This window comes from Strongylocentrotus purpuratus, unplaced genomic scaffold (genome assembly GCF_000002235.5).
Source record: "Strongylocentrotus purpuratus isolate Spur 01 unplaced genomic scaffold, Spur_5.0 spur5_scaffold_1, whole genome shotgun sequence".
In the NCBI taxonomy this organism is placed as follows: domain Eukaryota; kingdom Metazoa; phylum Echinodermata; class Echinoidea; order Camarodonta; family Strongylocentrotidae; genus Strongylocentrotus; species Strongylocentrotus purpuratus.
The window spans coordinates 10,979,857-10,996,436 of record NW_022145594.1 but is presented as its reverse complement, the minus strand read 5'-3'; the positions used below and the strand labels follow the sequence as shown (position 1 = coordinate 10,996,436).

The window sequence follows — 16,580 nt, the reverse complement described above, 5'->3', positions numbered from 1 at the left end:
GTTTTTGGTAGGCTATAGTAGTAGTACGTCAAATACGTTGACGAGTCGACCGTATCCCACTAATGCTGTGTGATGTAATATTCCGCTGATTTATTTTATTTCTTTATCGATAAAACCATATGATTTGTAATGTGGCAGAAATGAAATTGAACAAACGTGAGTAGACCTAGGTCTAATTACGATGGCTTGGCAGCGTGACTGTGAGTGTGAGAGAGAGTGAGACGAAGACTGTCGAGTCGGCTACCTCAGCTCAGCTCGGTCTCGGCCATGTCAACCAGCCGGCCAGTCGGGCGGCGGCGGCTGCGCCGCGCCGACTCCGCTGCGCCTTTTACGTACATGTAGACTATTCTGTTCTGGTATTAGTTATTTCACAATGTCATTACTAGCTTGGGGAAATCGTTAGTATGCATGTGTCATTGTGTGTCATACATGATGTGCTATGGTATGATAGGGAGGCCATACTCGAGCCAAGGCTAAGCCAAGGCTTCTCTAATATTCTAGGCCTACGAAGTAGGATTTGTGCGCTCGTTGTCCAGGGGGCCGTTTCTCGAAACCGTCATAACTACAAGATCAACGACATCTCGCCACTGTCGCGCAACTTGTCAGCTAAGTGTTTCACGAAGCCGTCTTTGTCAAGATGAGCGACAACTTTCGCGACAAGCGAGTTGTCACTGCTCCGAACCTGTCGTATCTTTTTAATTGCTGTAAAGCGCCATCACAAGTCAGTTTGTTGCTGTTCCATGGGCCGCGAAATGTACGATTAGTTTCCCTATCATTTTGAGAAAAATATAGACAAGTTCGGTACGTAATTCTCTGGGATGCGAAATGCAAATGTACAGAAGTGATAATACAAATTATACAGAAATTTGTAAAAGCTGAATATAAACATTAAATCACAAATCATTAAACTATAAACATAAATAAAAGAGATAAGATTGTTAAACACCGTTGTCCATAGTCAATCCATAGTCTTTCTTAGGATACCATTGTACCTTTGGGGCCTATGTGCATTATTATTCCCTCTCTAAATACTTCTTTCAAATTATATTTTCAATATCAAATCAATTATATAACGAGTATTATGAGACTCTAGAATAAAAACTGGCTGAGAAAAGGTATTTTGCCTAAAATTCCTCGTCACAATAAACAAAAAAGTACGTATTGATAAACTATCACATTACGGTATCCTTCAACTACCTTTTGAGTGGATTGTCGAGAAAAAAAAAAACTCACCGGTTTTTCTTCAATTTAAGAATCTTTACAGAAATATGCAAATCGTTTCATGATCTACATTTGATAATGACACTATTTATTATTTATTTTAGGAGAATTAATATGTATATGTTTCTTTTTGAACAATTTTAGCCCCAAAACTTGTTTTGGGTTATTTGTGATAAATCAAATGGATCGTGACAAAGACTATGTTCTTGAGCTGCTAGTATCGCGATATATCAATATCATGTCTGTCATGGCTTTGTGAAACGGTTTATCCACTTCATGACATCTCCGTAGGTCGCCGACAAAGATATGACTGTCATGAAGTTGGTTTCGAGAAACGGCCCCCAGATCAAATGACACTGAGTTCCCATAGGAAATATATTTATTCAGATGGTCATATCTCAGCCAATACTCAACATACTGGTATTCAATTGGTTTTTGACATTTGGACATTATTTTTGATGCTCTTTTGAAAAATAAGGAAAAATTTGAGAAATTTGAGAAATTCTAAAAGTTGATTTTTGATGACGTCACACTTCACCACTCTATGCACAGGGTACAGATACATGTACTTGGCCTTTGGTTTAGGTCTTCTTGTCCACAGGGATAAAGAAGTCCTGTCCAGGGGGGTGTTTCACAAAGATCCTTAGTTGAACTTATCTCTAAGTTGAACTTGAACTTAAAAATTATGGAAAGCCGTTAGCATCTATGAAAATGGTTTGTAAATTTTTTTTTAAAAGGCATAAAATGTTGATTCAAATCATCCATATTTTCTACGATCAAGGAGATTTCATGTTCTTGATTTGGAGTTTATAAAAATTCTAAAATACTAGATTTTTCGCTTTTGAATATATTTTATTTTAAGGCTACAAATGGCTCTCCATAATATTTAAGTCCAACTTAGAGTTAAAATCGACTTGGGATCTTTGTGAAACACCCCTCTGATCTTTTGCCTCTAGTCGCTTCCGCTACTCTTTCGTGTATACCGCATATTCGTCCCCTTCCCCTATAATCAAGAATATATGTATCGTAAACATCAAATATACATGTATGCTACTGATGTGAAGGCTAAAGTGTTATCCTTTCATTTTTTAGGTCTTCATTTTTCCAGTATGGAGTACCCTTACGAAGCCAGTGATGAAGCTAGTGAATCAGAGCTCCTGGATAAGAGTCTATCTATGTGGAAAGGTTGGAGTGCTCTTGACAGCAAGTGTGCTTTTGAACCCATCCCATTAGACTTGCACACAGCCGCTTCGATAGGGCAATATGACTGTGTGCACGCTTATATTGCAAGGTAATAGACCAGTTCGTAGTTGACACATGTACGTACATGTATACATGTAAATGACCGCCCAAATACTCACAGAATTTTGAAACATTCAGATGTCGCACTTTATGGGCTTTAGAATTATCAATGTCAAAGGGATGTACTAGTAGGTACTTCGTGAAAACCTTTTGAAAAGAATACTACATATATACATGTACATGTTATGCATCATAAAGAATGTAGAGTTGGTGCATAATTATATTACATAACTCATGAACACATATCCAGCATATGTTCTGATGGATTTACAATTTTGTACAGTGTCCTTTATCTGCCAGTGTTCCAATAGTAACTCTGAAGAGGCTTATCGCGTTGTGTCTCAGTGAAAAAAATACACGGAGGCTCGGGGCGAAAATAAAAAAAAGAGCCCCTGTAAATTTGCATAGAGTTCAATGCAAAACAAATTTTAGAGTGTTATTTTCATGCAGGCAAGCTTGAAAAGTAGCCCCTGAAAAATATATATTTATTTTGTCCCTGTCGTGTCTAAACGAGCCTTTACATGACCTTCTTTCATTGTTGCAGCAGTGATTTCGATATCAACAAGAAGAACAGGGGTAGCTGGACGGCCCTGATGTATGCCTGTTACATCGGACACGACACCATTGTCAATCTCCTCTTGGACGCCAAGGCAAAGGTCGATGTGAGGTCAGATAAGGGGTCAACGGCCTTGATGATGGCAGCCAGCTGTGGAAATGAAAGCGTGGCTTACTTTCTCATTCAGGTATTATTTATTAGAATTTAATCCACTCACTCCTGTTACCAGGTATTAAGCCTATAGGAATCAAACAAATCAGTAGTTAGCGGGTTAAGAATTATTGTTAGTTATGTTCATTTTGATTTCTTGATATTGTCATGCATAAAGTGGGTTATTTGGTGAGTGTATCCAAAGGCTTGTGCAGTTAGCTTTCATTTCTCCCCACAACAAAATTATATTAAGTTCAGTAAATATCAGAATTGTAATGGCAAATGTACGCCTACATGTTATTGTTTCCACCAAGTAAAATTACTCATCTTCATTGCTCCATCAAATTGCACATGCATGGTTTTCTATTGGTTTTCATGAGTTTTGTTGCGTTGTACTAGTTGGGGTTTGTGTTTTCGATTTTCCCTGTATGTGATCTTGCTTTTCATTAAATTTACTGGAGCAATCATTTCATGCAAATCAATGTTTATTATTCATGTATTTAGTCACTTCTTATTGCTTTAATTAATTAATTTATTTACATATTTATTTATTCATTTGTTGATTTATTCATTTTGTTCATTTCTGCTTGCTTTTTAGTATTCATCATTTTATGAGTTATTTAAAAATGTTTTGCAACTTTTCTACTCTTAATGGGGTATTTTAATATTAAAATTTTCTTTCAATTTGCCACTTGTTCTGTTCTGCATGGGCTTCACTTTGATTACCCCTCCCTTCTCTCCCCCTCTCCCTGACTCTACCCCTTCTTTCACCCCTAGATGTTGTTCATTTCTTCCCTCTCTATTTTCTATTTGACTCCACCTTATTTGTCTATAATCTTTTCTTGTTTCAAGTCTCTGACTTTCACTCATTTTTTTCAAACTTTTTCACAGTTTGTTTGCCTTCACTGTGTATTGTGTACCCATATCTCTTCCATTTTTATCACACAAAGACCCAAGTCCACATTCCTCCTTTGCCAGATCCCCCCCCCCCCCACTCTCTCTCTCTCTCTCTCTCTCCCTCCTCTCTCTCTCTCTCTCTCTCTCTCCCCCTCTCTCTCTCTCTCTCTCTCTCTCTTGCTCTCTCTTGCTCTCTCTCTCTCTCTTAAAGGGCAATCCAACACTCCAATGAGTTGATTTGTATGAAAGCAGAGAAGTAAGATTAAACAGAATGGTAGAAGTTTTACTTAAAATTGGACCAATAATAAGACATGTATGAATCTTTGAAATATGAGATCATTGAATCCATGCAACTCTCACGTTGGTATGTTCGTCAATGGATCGTGACGTAGGGCGCGGATAAATCTTCTGTTTGCCGTGTACAAAAATATCATTAATTTCTGTTCGTCTCATCAGTGCGTTCTTCCCCGGGCACTACTCAAAATTAATTATGGATAGCATGTTATATGTCCTCTGAAGAGAACAGACCCTTCTGAGCCATACATTTTTGAAAAAAACTCAATTTTAGTCATTATGTGTGTTTGACAGAATAGGTGGTAGCCCGGCACTTCCGCCAATTTGAATCACCAATGCATATAGTGAATACAAATTTCAAAAATTCAAAATTTTCTTATTTTTTATCACATTTAATTCAAACTTTCATCAGTGTATCCGTACTTCTCTGAATGTTCTGTTTTCCTCGAGAGTAGTCTAAAATTAAAAGTTGGATTTCCCTTTTTTATATTCCCTGTACCTTCAAGCTATCTTCCTTTCTACTCTCTCTTCACCTTGTACTGGCTATTTTTGGTATGTTTTATTTTGGTGGCACCTCGCTCTCATTCGTTTCGCACGGCACAGGAAGGAGCAGAGCTAGAGATCGTTGATCATCGAGGCTGGACTGCCCTCTTTTATGCCACCTACAATGGCCACCAAAGCATGGTCCAGTTTCTCCTTGAAAATGGCGCACAGTCTAATGCTAGGTGTGTTTCTCGTTATTAAAGCCCCACCGCACTAATATAGCTACTTGCGCCCTCTAGATAGCGAACAATGCTTAATCAGTGACCATTGGTCCCCCATAACCCCCTTTTTCTTATGTTGATTGAGAGCTTATTTGATGAGATAACCACCTGTCATTGACCTTGCAGGGAGGTCTAATTCCTCCTAGCCAAACTAGTGCAGTGGGGCTTTAAAATCGAACCTGGTTCAATGTTAAACACTTGTTACTTGAACTTGTAATTTAATGTTGTATACCTACATTGTACATGCAAAAATGTCAAAATATGCCTGTAATTTTTTCAAGTGAATTTGTGTAATATTTGTAAGCAGTGGTACTAGTTACCACCCCCCGCCCCCCCCCCCCCCCCCCCCCCCCCCCCCCCTCCCACCCCCCCCAAAAAAGTTTACAGTTGGAAAAAGTCTTGCCAAAAAAGTATTTTCATAAATTTTCCAGAAACTTTTCATACCTGTGGATAGCTACCGGTATTAAAGAGTCTAACATTTAGGGAGACTTCATTTTGTTTAGCTTAACCTTTTTTTTAGGCACATTGTAGAATACAGAGGAGAATTCTCCTCACTGAGCACCGTCGTATATTTTGCAAATGCATACCATTGCACTTTAATCAGTATTGATGGCAAAGTTTTATCCGACAGAGCCCTGAATTGATTACGCATTATATTGATGTTTGGAACAAAATTACAGACTCACATTTTCTTAGCCTCATGTTCATGCACATGAATTGAATGAGACCATATCCTGAAGAACATGGTTGGAGCATCTTGGTTGCTTTTTCTACCATAAATTGTTTGTCGGGTATCATTTATTCCTAGCAGTGAACATTGCGTGCGAGTTGCTTTTAATATACATACATTTGTTGTTGTCGTTTTGTACGATTCAATCACACATAAATCGTCTTCGATCATCTTCAATCATCATTTTCACATAAATTTGAAATGAACAAAGCTTATTGCATATTTTAATAGTTCACATTATTTACGGCACTAAATTTATTCAACAAACAATACTAGTATTAACTTTTGTTTAAAGAAAACAAAAGATTGTTGTAGATTCCGGGTAGCTCAGATTATTTAATGAAAAATATTTCAGCAAACACTATTCATGTAACTTTGTTTGTTGTACAAAGTGTAATGATATTCACAATATTTCTGGGCCCTGCTTCATAATACTTGTTATCAATAACAAATGCTAAATTCTACAACAAATTGCTTTAAGCCAATCAAATGCCACAATTTCAGTAGCTTACAACAGTTATTTGATGACAAGTTTGATGAAACACGTCCCTGTGTCTGTTGTTTTCCTCTTCTTTTCAGGGAGCCGTCTTTAGGTATCACCCCTCTAATGATGGCTGCTGCCGAAGGCCATGAAATCATTGTTAATATCTTACTCGGAACAGTAAGTACAGCAAGTTAGAGATTAATCCTCTTTTTGAAAGGTTGTAGAGGAGGACACTGTAATGATTAAAAGCAGTTTAAGCATTTAATAACAGTTTCGAAAATGACCCCCTATTTGCAGACTAGCAAACATATTTTCCACAATTTATGACAAATTTTTTTCCTGAATATGGCCTCGAAAATGGGCTCTAAACATAACCCTTTTTTATTGCTTATGAAGTAAAAAGTCATGAAAAGTATCCTATTTTCACATTTTCTTTTGGAATATATGACCTTTTCCCTGAAATAATTTTTAGGGAAAGGAAATTTCTTATCGTTTTAAAAGTGACATACCGGTACTTTTTTTAAAATCCCTTTTTTTAATGGCGAAATTTTCAAACTCTCATGCAAACACATAGTCAACATGAGATGACGACACCATGCTTAGTAATACAATTGGCCAACAGTGGGGCAGTATGCACATTTGCACATTGGTTAGAGATGATGTGGTATAGTGGATACGTCACCAGACTGTGGATCGCATGGCTCACGGTTCGGGTCCCGCTGCAGCATTAATGTCTTTTGGCAAGATATCAATCTACATTTGCCACACTCCACCCAGGTGAGGTAAATGGGTACCTAGTAGGAAGAAATTTCTTGAATGCTTGAGCATCTTTTTATGGTAGCTAGGTTCATTAAAGCCGGGTAATGATATGATTGCAGGGCCCTCAGGGAGAACAGTATAAATACTGATGAGGCTACCCCGGGTAAACAAGACATTTTATTATATTAGATAGCTTAGACAGATACCGAGATGTGATTGGCTCAGAGCTCATCACGTGATATCGATTGCGAGGATCAATAATAATAATAATAATAATAACAATATTTATATCTATATCTAGAGATGCTCAAGGTGCGTACAAATAATTTAAATTAATATTCAACATATCTGTAATATTATTATTATTATATTTTGTATTTATATAATGCAGGCTGGGGTAGAGATCGATTTGAAGAATCAGAGAGGTGACACGGCGAGATCGCTTGCCCTCATGAACGGCCATATGAAGATAGTGAGCTTGATAGACAACAGGTGTATGTCGCCCTCCAGTGTGAGATCAGCGCCAGGTATGTCGCGTTGATAGGAGTAGGCTTGAAGTGGGTTGGTCGACAGTTTCCATGTGCAGATAGTCATAATTCGCTGACACCAGACCTGGTGGAAATACCATGAATTGGTGTACAAGTCTGCACACAGTTAACTTGTAGTCCACTTTTAGAACAGATATCCTCTCGTCTCTCGGAGAGTCTTTGGATGGTGCAGATGTCAGATAAGGACTTTATCATATGGGGAAAAGACAGCATTACATAAATGAAGCTTGATGATCATAAAACGGAAGGCTAATCCTGGTGATTGACAACACCTGTTATTGGGTAAACTCCCAAATGGTGTCAATTTCCTAATGGGACTCCGCTTTTATAACACAGTTTTCTGATGGCTGGCAATAGACCATTTCGTAGTTAGCACATGGGTCAAATGACCCCAAATATCCACAGATCTTTTAATCATGAAGAAGTTCCACTTTGTGTATTTTAGAATAATCAATGCCAAAGGCATGTATGTGCTTCATGAATAGCTTTTGTTTGCCCTCTTGTATCATAGAATGTACCGTAGGTGCACATATGAATAATAATTACATAACATGAGCACGTATTCATCTCGGTGGGTTTTACAATTTTATCACGAATGACCTTTATCGGCTCATACGCAGATTGGATCTACGAACTGGTCTATTGGTCAGTCCTGTACCCCGATTAAAATCTACATGTGAGACAGTAGAACAGATGTGCATTGAATATATACTGACATGAAATAAATAATACTGACCTAAAAGTAGTCTTTGAAGGGCCAAAAAGATGAGTAGAATTTCACTTTTTCCACCTGGAGCAATTTCATGCCACAGATCATTCTAAAATAGAGAGTAATTAGTATTCTTCATTTGAGACAATCTGTTTTCAGATCCAGTCCATTTTGCTTTAAAAATGGTAAATTTCTCAGCTTGTTTATCTTCTCAAATTTGAATCTTTAATAGTTTTTTGATTTTTTTTATGTGCCAGGGCTCGGTGACGACATAGATCTGAGTTCATCCGATGAGAACTTCCAGATCCAACCTCCCAGACCCTCCCATCTTCACCATCATCATCATCATCATCACCATTTGAAAGGTCGGAGTTCAAAGGTCAAAGGTCCCAGCATTCTTGATGGACCAGAAGCATTTGCTAAGATGCTGGGAGAGAAGAAAGCCAAACCACCCGACCTTCGTGGCACAGACAACGGTAAGTAGACTCCTAAAGCCTCATTCTACATTCTGGGTTAAACTACCTAAAAAAAATTGTAAAAGGCTGCTGCAAAATAAAATGACATTACTGATTAGCAGTGTGTGTCCAAAAAATATATGACTCGGGAGGGCTATTCTATTCAGAGGACCTATAATAATATGCTATCCATAATATAATATATTTTGAGGAGACCCATTTTCGGTTATTCAAGAGTTTCTTGACAACATGCTAATCATTGTCCTTCAATCAATGTTCTTCATCTTGCACATGAAGCAGACCAGAAGCAGGGAGACACAGGAGAGTCCGAAGACTCCGCCTTCTGCGTGTCTGGTGCCCTCACGATACGAAGCAGCAACTCCAGCTGTAGTAGCAGTTCGGCCGGTGGACTCGCGGGTGCGCTGGGCGTCAGCTGCGATGCCAGTCTCTCCAGTAACGAAGGCAGCAGCCTAGATCGGAGCGACTTGGTGCAAGAGAGAGTCTTTCAGCGGCCTCACCAAGGGGTGGATCCTAATGACCTTGTTGCAGGTATCAGCAGGATTGGACTGTCCCAAGCGCAGCAGGGAAGGACTGAGGATTACGTGAATCACTTACAGCAGCATCAGTCTCAGCAGCAGCAGCTTCATGTAGGTTGGAACCTTGGAGCCAACCTTCAAATCTACCCCAGCGATCCTGATCCGCATCGGCTCGCCCCTGCACCACTCCACCAACCCCCAGCTATCGGCTACACCTCAACGGTCCATCCGCTGCAGGCAGGCGACCCCAAAGGTCATGACATTGAGGTCAATCCCGAGAAGGTCGGTGTTCCTTTCAGTGGCCTGAAGGAGCTGCTAGAGAGTCTGAGCCTCACCAAGTATCTGCACATCTTTGAGGAGCAGGAAATTGACCTGAGAGTGTTTTTGACTCTGACCGACAGTGACCTCAGAGAAGTAGGAATCAAGTAAGAGAAAAAAACTCCAAGGATTTCTTTTTTTGTACTTATAATAATAATAATAATCTTTTAAAGCTTATCTGCCATAGTTTACAGGAGGGATTAGACCGCCCTGCAAGGTCACTGGACAGGTGGTTATCTCATTAACTCAGCTCTCAGTTAACATAAGAAAAAGAGGATCATGGGGGACCAATGGTCACCGATTAGGCATTGTTTGTTATATAGAGGGCGCAAGTGGCTACAAGTAGTGCAGTGGGCCTTTAAAGGCAGGCTCTACTACTTCACCCAGAAGGGATTAGGACACCCAGCGAGCCAGCGAGGACACTGTGACAGGTGGCTATCTCATTAACTCAGCTCTCATTTAACATAAGAAAAAGAGGATCATGGGGGACCAACAGGCACCGATTAGCGAAGTTTTCTAAATAGAGGGAGCAAGTAGCTACAAGTAGGACAGTGTGCCTTTAAAATCCACTCCAAAGTTAAACCGAAAATGGAAATTCTTTTTGCCCAATTGATCGTGAGCTAACTTGAATAGCTGCTGCACAAAAAGTGCATAGCTGCCTCAAATTTGTGATATAATTTACTTTTAATCGATTGCATACCGGAACTGGATGACCTCTGTATTAAACCTGAGGAGTTCCGAAGTGTTTCCTTTTTCTATACTGTTTTGACAATTGCAGAGCTGCCAATCATTATATTTTTTTCCCAGAATAATTCTGTGTTTTCTTCCAAATTATGGTTATACGTTTTTTCTTCATAGAATAAAGTTTTATATTTTATTTTGTTTTTTAATTTTAATTTAATTTAATTTTTAAAAATATTTGTACATACTGCACGTCAAACAACTGCCCTAAAATGTTATTTTTATCACAAACTCAATAGAAAACATAAGGTTCAAGTATACTTGAAAACATACTTGAAGAGAAAAATATTCTCAAAAAGAATGAAATGCCGATTATACCAAAATGAAAAATACCTACTATAGGTCCTAAAAAAACAGCGTGAGGAATGGACATTTCTGCATTGGAAGTGTGTCGCACATGATTTTATGTTTCGTTTCAATAAATTCCTTTTTTTTTTACATTATGTTTCTTTTTCATTGGTCGCACAAGGTTGGCAGCTTTGCAATTTGAGCTTCATATACATGTATTACTAATTCCAAGATTATATTGCAGTTTGAATATACACTAATTCTATCAGTAAAATGGGTAAACTAATCGACGCACACGTCTGTGCTCGCAAATATTATGGTGCCTTCGGAACTCAAGTTTAAAATTGGTTCTGTCCAAGGGGGTTCATATTCTTTACTCTCGTCACACTCATTAAACTTATAACCCATAAAATGCATGATATTGTGTTTCATTGGTTGATTCTATACATTTTAGCCGTATACTAATTATTATCGTTCTTACTATTAATAATTATTGCGTCCATTGTCCCATGTTCTTTGAAGGTTAATGGGACCTAGGCGTAAGTTAACCAACGCCATAGCCAGGTGGCACAGTCAAGCGGTACCGTTCAGCACCAATCTAGAACAGGTGTACGCGGACAGGGTGGAAACGGCTATGCAAGAAATGGCCATACAGCTGTCAGAGGTAACTGAATTCAATTCATTGTATAGATCTAGAGTTCTTTTATATCAAACAATTCCATATTTTGAGGGAAACTGTCTACAAGGAAACGGTTGAAGCGAGTACAAGACAATCACTGATCAGGGGGGTGTTTAACAAAGATCCTAAGTCGAACTTAACTCTAAGTTACACTTAACAATTATGGAAAGCATCTTCGAAAATATTTTGTAAAATTTATGACATTTTTATTCAAATCATTCATATTTTCTATTATCATGGAGATTTCATGTTCTTGCTGTGGAATTTATGAAAAGTCTAAAATACTTGAACTATTGCTTTTGAATATATTTGATTTTAAGGCTACAAGTGGCTCTCCATAATGTTTAAGTCCAACTTAGGGTTAAGTTCGACTTAGGATCTTTGTGAAACACCCCCCTGATCTGTATTATGTAATGCATGATCCAACGCTCTCTTTTGTGCCCTCCAAGTAGATTACTCTGTCATTCCTAAGAAGGAGCGACTGGAAGACTTAAAGGGGCACCTTAACTCTCACCCGTGTAATGCTGATGTTGATGCTAAAGAAGGATATCACTTTATTCTCTATTGCCCAATATCAGACTCTGTCCCCTCTGTGTTCCAGGCTTCATGAGAATCAACCAGTTTCCTTGCAAAAAGAAAAGAAAAAGCATTACTCCCTAGCTTGTCACATGCCTCAAAAGGTCACTTGGGATAGAAATATGTTGTTTGTACACAAATATCGCTTTCACTTACACTAAAAATGCACCTGTTTACACAAATTAAAACATCAAAGTGTCATAGAGACAAATAATTAAATTGCTTCACAAAATACTTATCTAATTTGAGTTGCTTTCATTGCTTTTTAGCATGAATTTAGTAGGCAGTCAATGTTACACTTAATAATGAACCCAGAAAAGTTCTTTCAGGGGATAAGCTTAGTTGATTTGGAATCTTGAGCGCTCCCAGAACTATTTTAGCTTTTGCATGATTTGCATAAAATCAAAATGGCCGCTTGTAGCCATGTTTAACAGCGCATGACAACTTGCGCAATATATGTTAACAGATCTACGTACTTACTGCATTTGCAAGGCTGTGTAAACCAGAATCAAATTGAACCAGATTTTGCTCAGTTGGCTATAACATGTTTCTTCTCATCATAATACATGAATAGGTATGAAGAGAAGAGAACAACTGGAAGAACATGTAGTCCGGGAGATAGAACTGAGAAGTTTTGTAGCGGACTGGGTCATTTAAATGTTTGATCACTTGGTTTAGCAGGCATACTCTTTACTGACTGAGCCGACTCCTCACCTCTCCTCTATATCAAACTCAAATTGTGTTAAAGACACATAGTAGTAGGCTCTCGTGGGGAATTCAACACCGTTCGGGTGTTTACCCAATAAGAGGTGCTGTCAATCACCAGAATTAGCCTTCAGTTTTATGACCAGCCGGCCTTATGTAATATACTGCGTTTTCCACCCATTCCCCCAAATGGTAAAGTCATTATCTCACTTTTCCCTCATCCGAAGGATGGACCGAAGTCTCCGAGAGATGAGGGGGTATTTCTCGATTGGCCTACAGATTCGCTGTGTGCAGACCTGTACATACGTTAATGATTTTTTATTCCAGCAAGTCTAGTAATGTAATGTAATGTTGTAAAGCGCTGTGATACACATGTATGTCTGTAAGAGCGCTATATAAATGCCAATATTATTATTATTATTATTAGTGTCTGCGAATTGTGGCCTTCTGTACATGGAAACTGACGAGTGACTCCCTTTAAGGATTCTTCTCTCTGATCACTCCATGATGGTAGGAAGAAAGAACATCCTGAAGCACCGGTATCCTAGGAGAGAAAACTGATGAGCTTGGTAGAAGACTGCCTCATGTAAAGGTCGGATCATTTGGTTTAACGGGCAGACGCTTTACGGACTGAGCCATGATAGTAGGAAGAAAGAACATCCTGAAGCACCGGTATCCTAGGAGAGAAAACTGATGAGCTTGGTAGAAGACTGCCTCATGTAAAGGTCGGATCATTTGGTTTAACAGCCAGACGCTTTACGGACTGAGCCGTCTTGCCTCCTCTTCTTTATACCAAATTCAAATAGTGCTCACCTTTATTCTCTTGTAATGCTTTAGGACAGTGGGAAGAAAGGAGTGCCGGAAGCACAGGTACTCCGGGATAAAGCACTAGCATGCGTGGTACACGAATGCCCGATTTAAATGCACAGATCAATCTAAGTTTCCTTTCTCTTTTCATTACAGGATAGCATGAAGAAAGAGCAGCTGGAAGCACAAGTACTTCAGGAGAGAGAACTAAGGAGCGTGGTAGAGGGATGCTTGATGGAAGATAAGAAGATCTACCAGCAGATGGTATCCATGGTAACGGACACCAGCAAACTGTGTCATCGCATGAGGCAGCTCTATGATAATATGAGGTAATAATGAGCTAAGCGTTCCTGGAGGGTGTTTCACAAAGATCCTAAGTTGAACTTATCTCTAAGTTGGACTTAAAAATTATGGAAAGCCGTTAGCATCTTTGAAATTATTTTGTAAAAGCTTTTTTAAGAGGCATAAAATGTTGATTCAAATCATTCATAATTTTCTATTATCAAGGAGAATTCATGTTTTTGATGTGGAATTTATAAGAAGTCTAAAATACTTGAATTTTCGCTTTGAACATATTTTATTTTAAGGCTACAAATGGCTCTCCATAATATTTAAGTCCAACTTAGAGTTAAGTTTGACTTAGGATCTTTGTGAAACACCCCCCTGGAAGAACATGTAAGAGGAATTAAGAGGGTGGTTCAGTGCCCCTTTAAGGCACCTCATCAAAACCAGTATTCTCTCCAAACACAATTGAAACATATCTCTACCGTCTACAATTCTGAATCTGTCTTTAGACTTAATGACAGTGCCTTGTATCACCTGGAAAAGGCGTTGTTTAAATCCAAGTATTATTATAAATATTATTATTATCATTAATATACATGTAACTATCATCATTTTCAATATTTTTATTATCATTATTATCATTTGTATTATTAGTATTATTATTATTAAAATTATCGTCATCATTATCATTATTATTAATAGTATTAATATTATTATCATTATTATTAAAGTTCATCTCAAAACTTACAAAGAAGTATAAAGACCACTAGTCGTAAGAAAAAAGCCTATAGGAGGTATGTTTTATAAAGTCTATGTTATTAATCACACATGTAACCATCGATGTTACATGACAAAATATTAATACAAAGACATTACAAAGACAACAATTGAGAAAATAATTATGAAGGTGTGCAAAATCAGAAAGGCTTAGGTGAGAAAATCATTTTTATTTTGTTTTTCTGAAAGTTGTACATGTATTATGTAATGGAGTTTTCCATCTTCACAACTTTATATTTCGACTCTCTTCTACCCTTAGATGTTACCAAGTAGAGTTGATGAGGCGTGTTCAGTCAATGCCCCTGCTATCGAGAAGAGAAAGTGATTCAGGAATGAGCTCCGATGGGCGTGGCGGGTCACCATCCTCATCATCAGACATCGTTCGCTCCATCATGAGTAGTCCTGTTCTCAGAGGTACAGTGGTCGGCTCCAGTCATTCAAACGAGCCAATGGGCTCTCCCGTACGAGACGGCAGTAGACACTCATCTGTAGAACAAGCCCTCTCATTGGACAATGATAATGTTGAACTCAGGAAGCTACCAATGGTAGACCTTGTTGAAATGCTGGGTCAGCTGTCGCATAAACTCGGTCGCATCGTTGCCATGGTGACCAATAATATGGATAAAATCGTTGATGGACAGAGCGCATTCTCACCAAATTCAAGTGGTAATTCACTGCCATGACATGTGTGGCACTACATAATCTTCAAAATCCTTCAGAAGTACATAGTTGTTATTGAGTTTTTAACATAATATGCTATGCAAGAACATGCATGTGCACTACACAGCTGTGAGATGGCAAAACATTGTATCTACACAAAATGTCTTTGGGAGATAATCGAGTTTGAAGTTTTGAAGGAGGACATCAGTTCTTTTAGTTTTTGTATTTGATATCTGATATTCTGCATGATAATGACCACCGATGTCAAAAATTTTCCTACTTAATCCCTTAAATTACGATTTATTTACATAGGTGTAGAAGATACATTGTTTTGCCGCAAGTACGGTGCCAATAGGTTGATGTGGCAAAAAAACGTATGTCCTAGAATTGATATAACACAAAGGAACAATCAAGGTAATTCGTTTTTCTGCCATATAAGAGGATGTGTTTGTACGGCAAAACAACGTATGTCAAACATATGTTTTTCTGCCATCTCAACCACGAACGCCCGTTGAGAAGGAGAAGAAGTCAACTTACATGTACGTTGTTCTGCCATCTCAACCACGAACGCCCGTTGAGAAGGAGAAGAAGTCAACTTATGTTGTTCTGCCAGCAAAACAAGAGGGTTTTTTGGCAGGGAAGAGGGGTAAATTCTTGGTAACGGGGCAATTTCAAGTTCCAGGAATTACAACTCGGAATATGCAAAAAAAGTTAATTTGCCCCACAATTCTACTTACCTTGTTTTGCCATCTCACGACCATAGAACTACTACTACTTCTACTATTAAAAACAATAGTGAGCATGTGCATTGCTTTATTTCTGTCAAATATGACACTCCCGAGTCCTGGTGCAGTTGTGAGAACTGAGAAATATGGTATAACTGTTGGCTTACATCTACCGTGTGAGTCAAAAAAAAGTTGACACCTAGAAAAATGCTAATTATTTTTAAAATGACCTATGGACAGTAAATTATTATACATCTTATGAAAGAGTGTTTTATCCCAAATCATCTGGTATCATTTTTGTGTGGTATGTGTTCACGATGAACATGAAGCATTGTTTGCGAGAGTGCAAAAATCGACTTGCGCCAAAGTGATGCCTACAGTATGTATTATGTTGGGATTAGCGAAGTGAGAAAATGAATTGAATGTATCAAATGAAATGCAATGCATATGCTTTTTGCAGAAACAAAGTCACACACACACACACAAATGATCGTTGATATTTGATATTCGATATTTGATATGTGTGGCATGATTAATTTTGTTAGGGATATTATTTGGATCTGCAAAGACCGTATTAATACCCAAATCCCAATTGTTTTATTCAAACATCACAT

General features: G+C 38.3%; 1 protein-coding gene across 3 annotated transcripts; it reads left to right on the top strand.

Annotated features, from left to right (window-relative positions):
• LOC115920908 (ankyrin repeat and SAM domain-containing protein 3-like) lies at positions 1-16,235 on the top strand. 3 transcript variants are annotated; one of them, XM_030977668.1, is made up of 11 exons: positions 1-74; positions 2,314-2,512; positions 3,071-3,266; positions 5,024-5,145; positions 6,494-6,575; positions 7,549-7,684; positions 8,672-8,890; positions 9,167-9,830; positions 11,275-11,416; positions 13,676-13,848; positions 14,841-16,235. In XM_030977668.1, the coding sequence occupies exons 2-11, from the start codon at positions 2,331-2,333 to the stop codon at positions 15,262-15,264; spliced, it is 2,340 nt and encodes a 779-aa protein (XP_030833528.1). In that variant the 5' UTR covers positions 1-74; positions 2,314-2,330; the 3' UTR covers positions 15,265-16,235. The 3 variants fall into 3 exon arrangements, with proteins under 3 accessions (XP_030833528.1, XP_030833527.1, XP_030833526.1); XM_030977667.1 differs by having other exon boundaries at positions 3,068-3,266; positions 9,170-9,830; XM_030977666.1 differs by having other exon boundaries at positions 3,068-3,266.
• Positions 16,236-16,580: the final 345 nt, after the last annotated feature.

What these genes read in the sequence shown, in the direction of transcription:
- LOC115920908 (XM_030977666.1), top strand. Translation starts at nt 2,331, where the DNA reads ATGGAGTACCCTTACGAAGCCAGTGATGAAGCTAGTGAATCAGAGCTC. An exon ending in TGGCTTACTTTCTCATTCAG is followed by an intron (nt 3,267 to 5,023) that starts GTATTATTTATT and finishes CGCACGGCACAG; the next exon opens with GAAGGAGCAGAGCTAGAGAT. An exon ending in TGGCCATACAGCTGTCAGAG is followed by an intron (nt 11,417 to 13,675) that starts GTAACTGAATTC and finishes TTTTCATTACAG; the next exon opens with GATAGCATGAAGAAAGAGCA.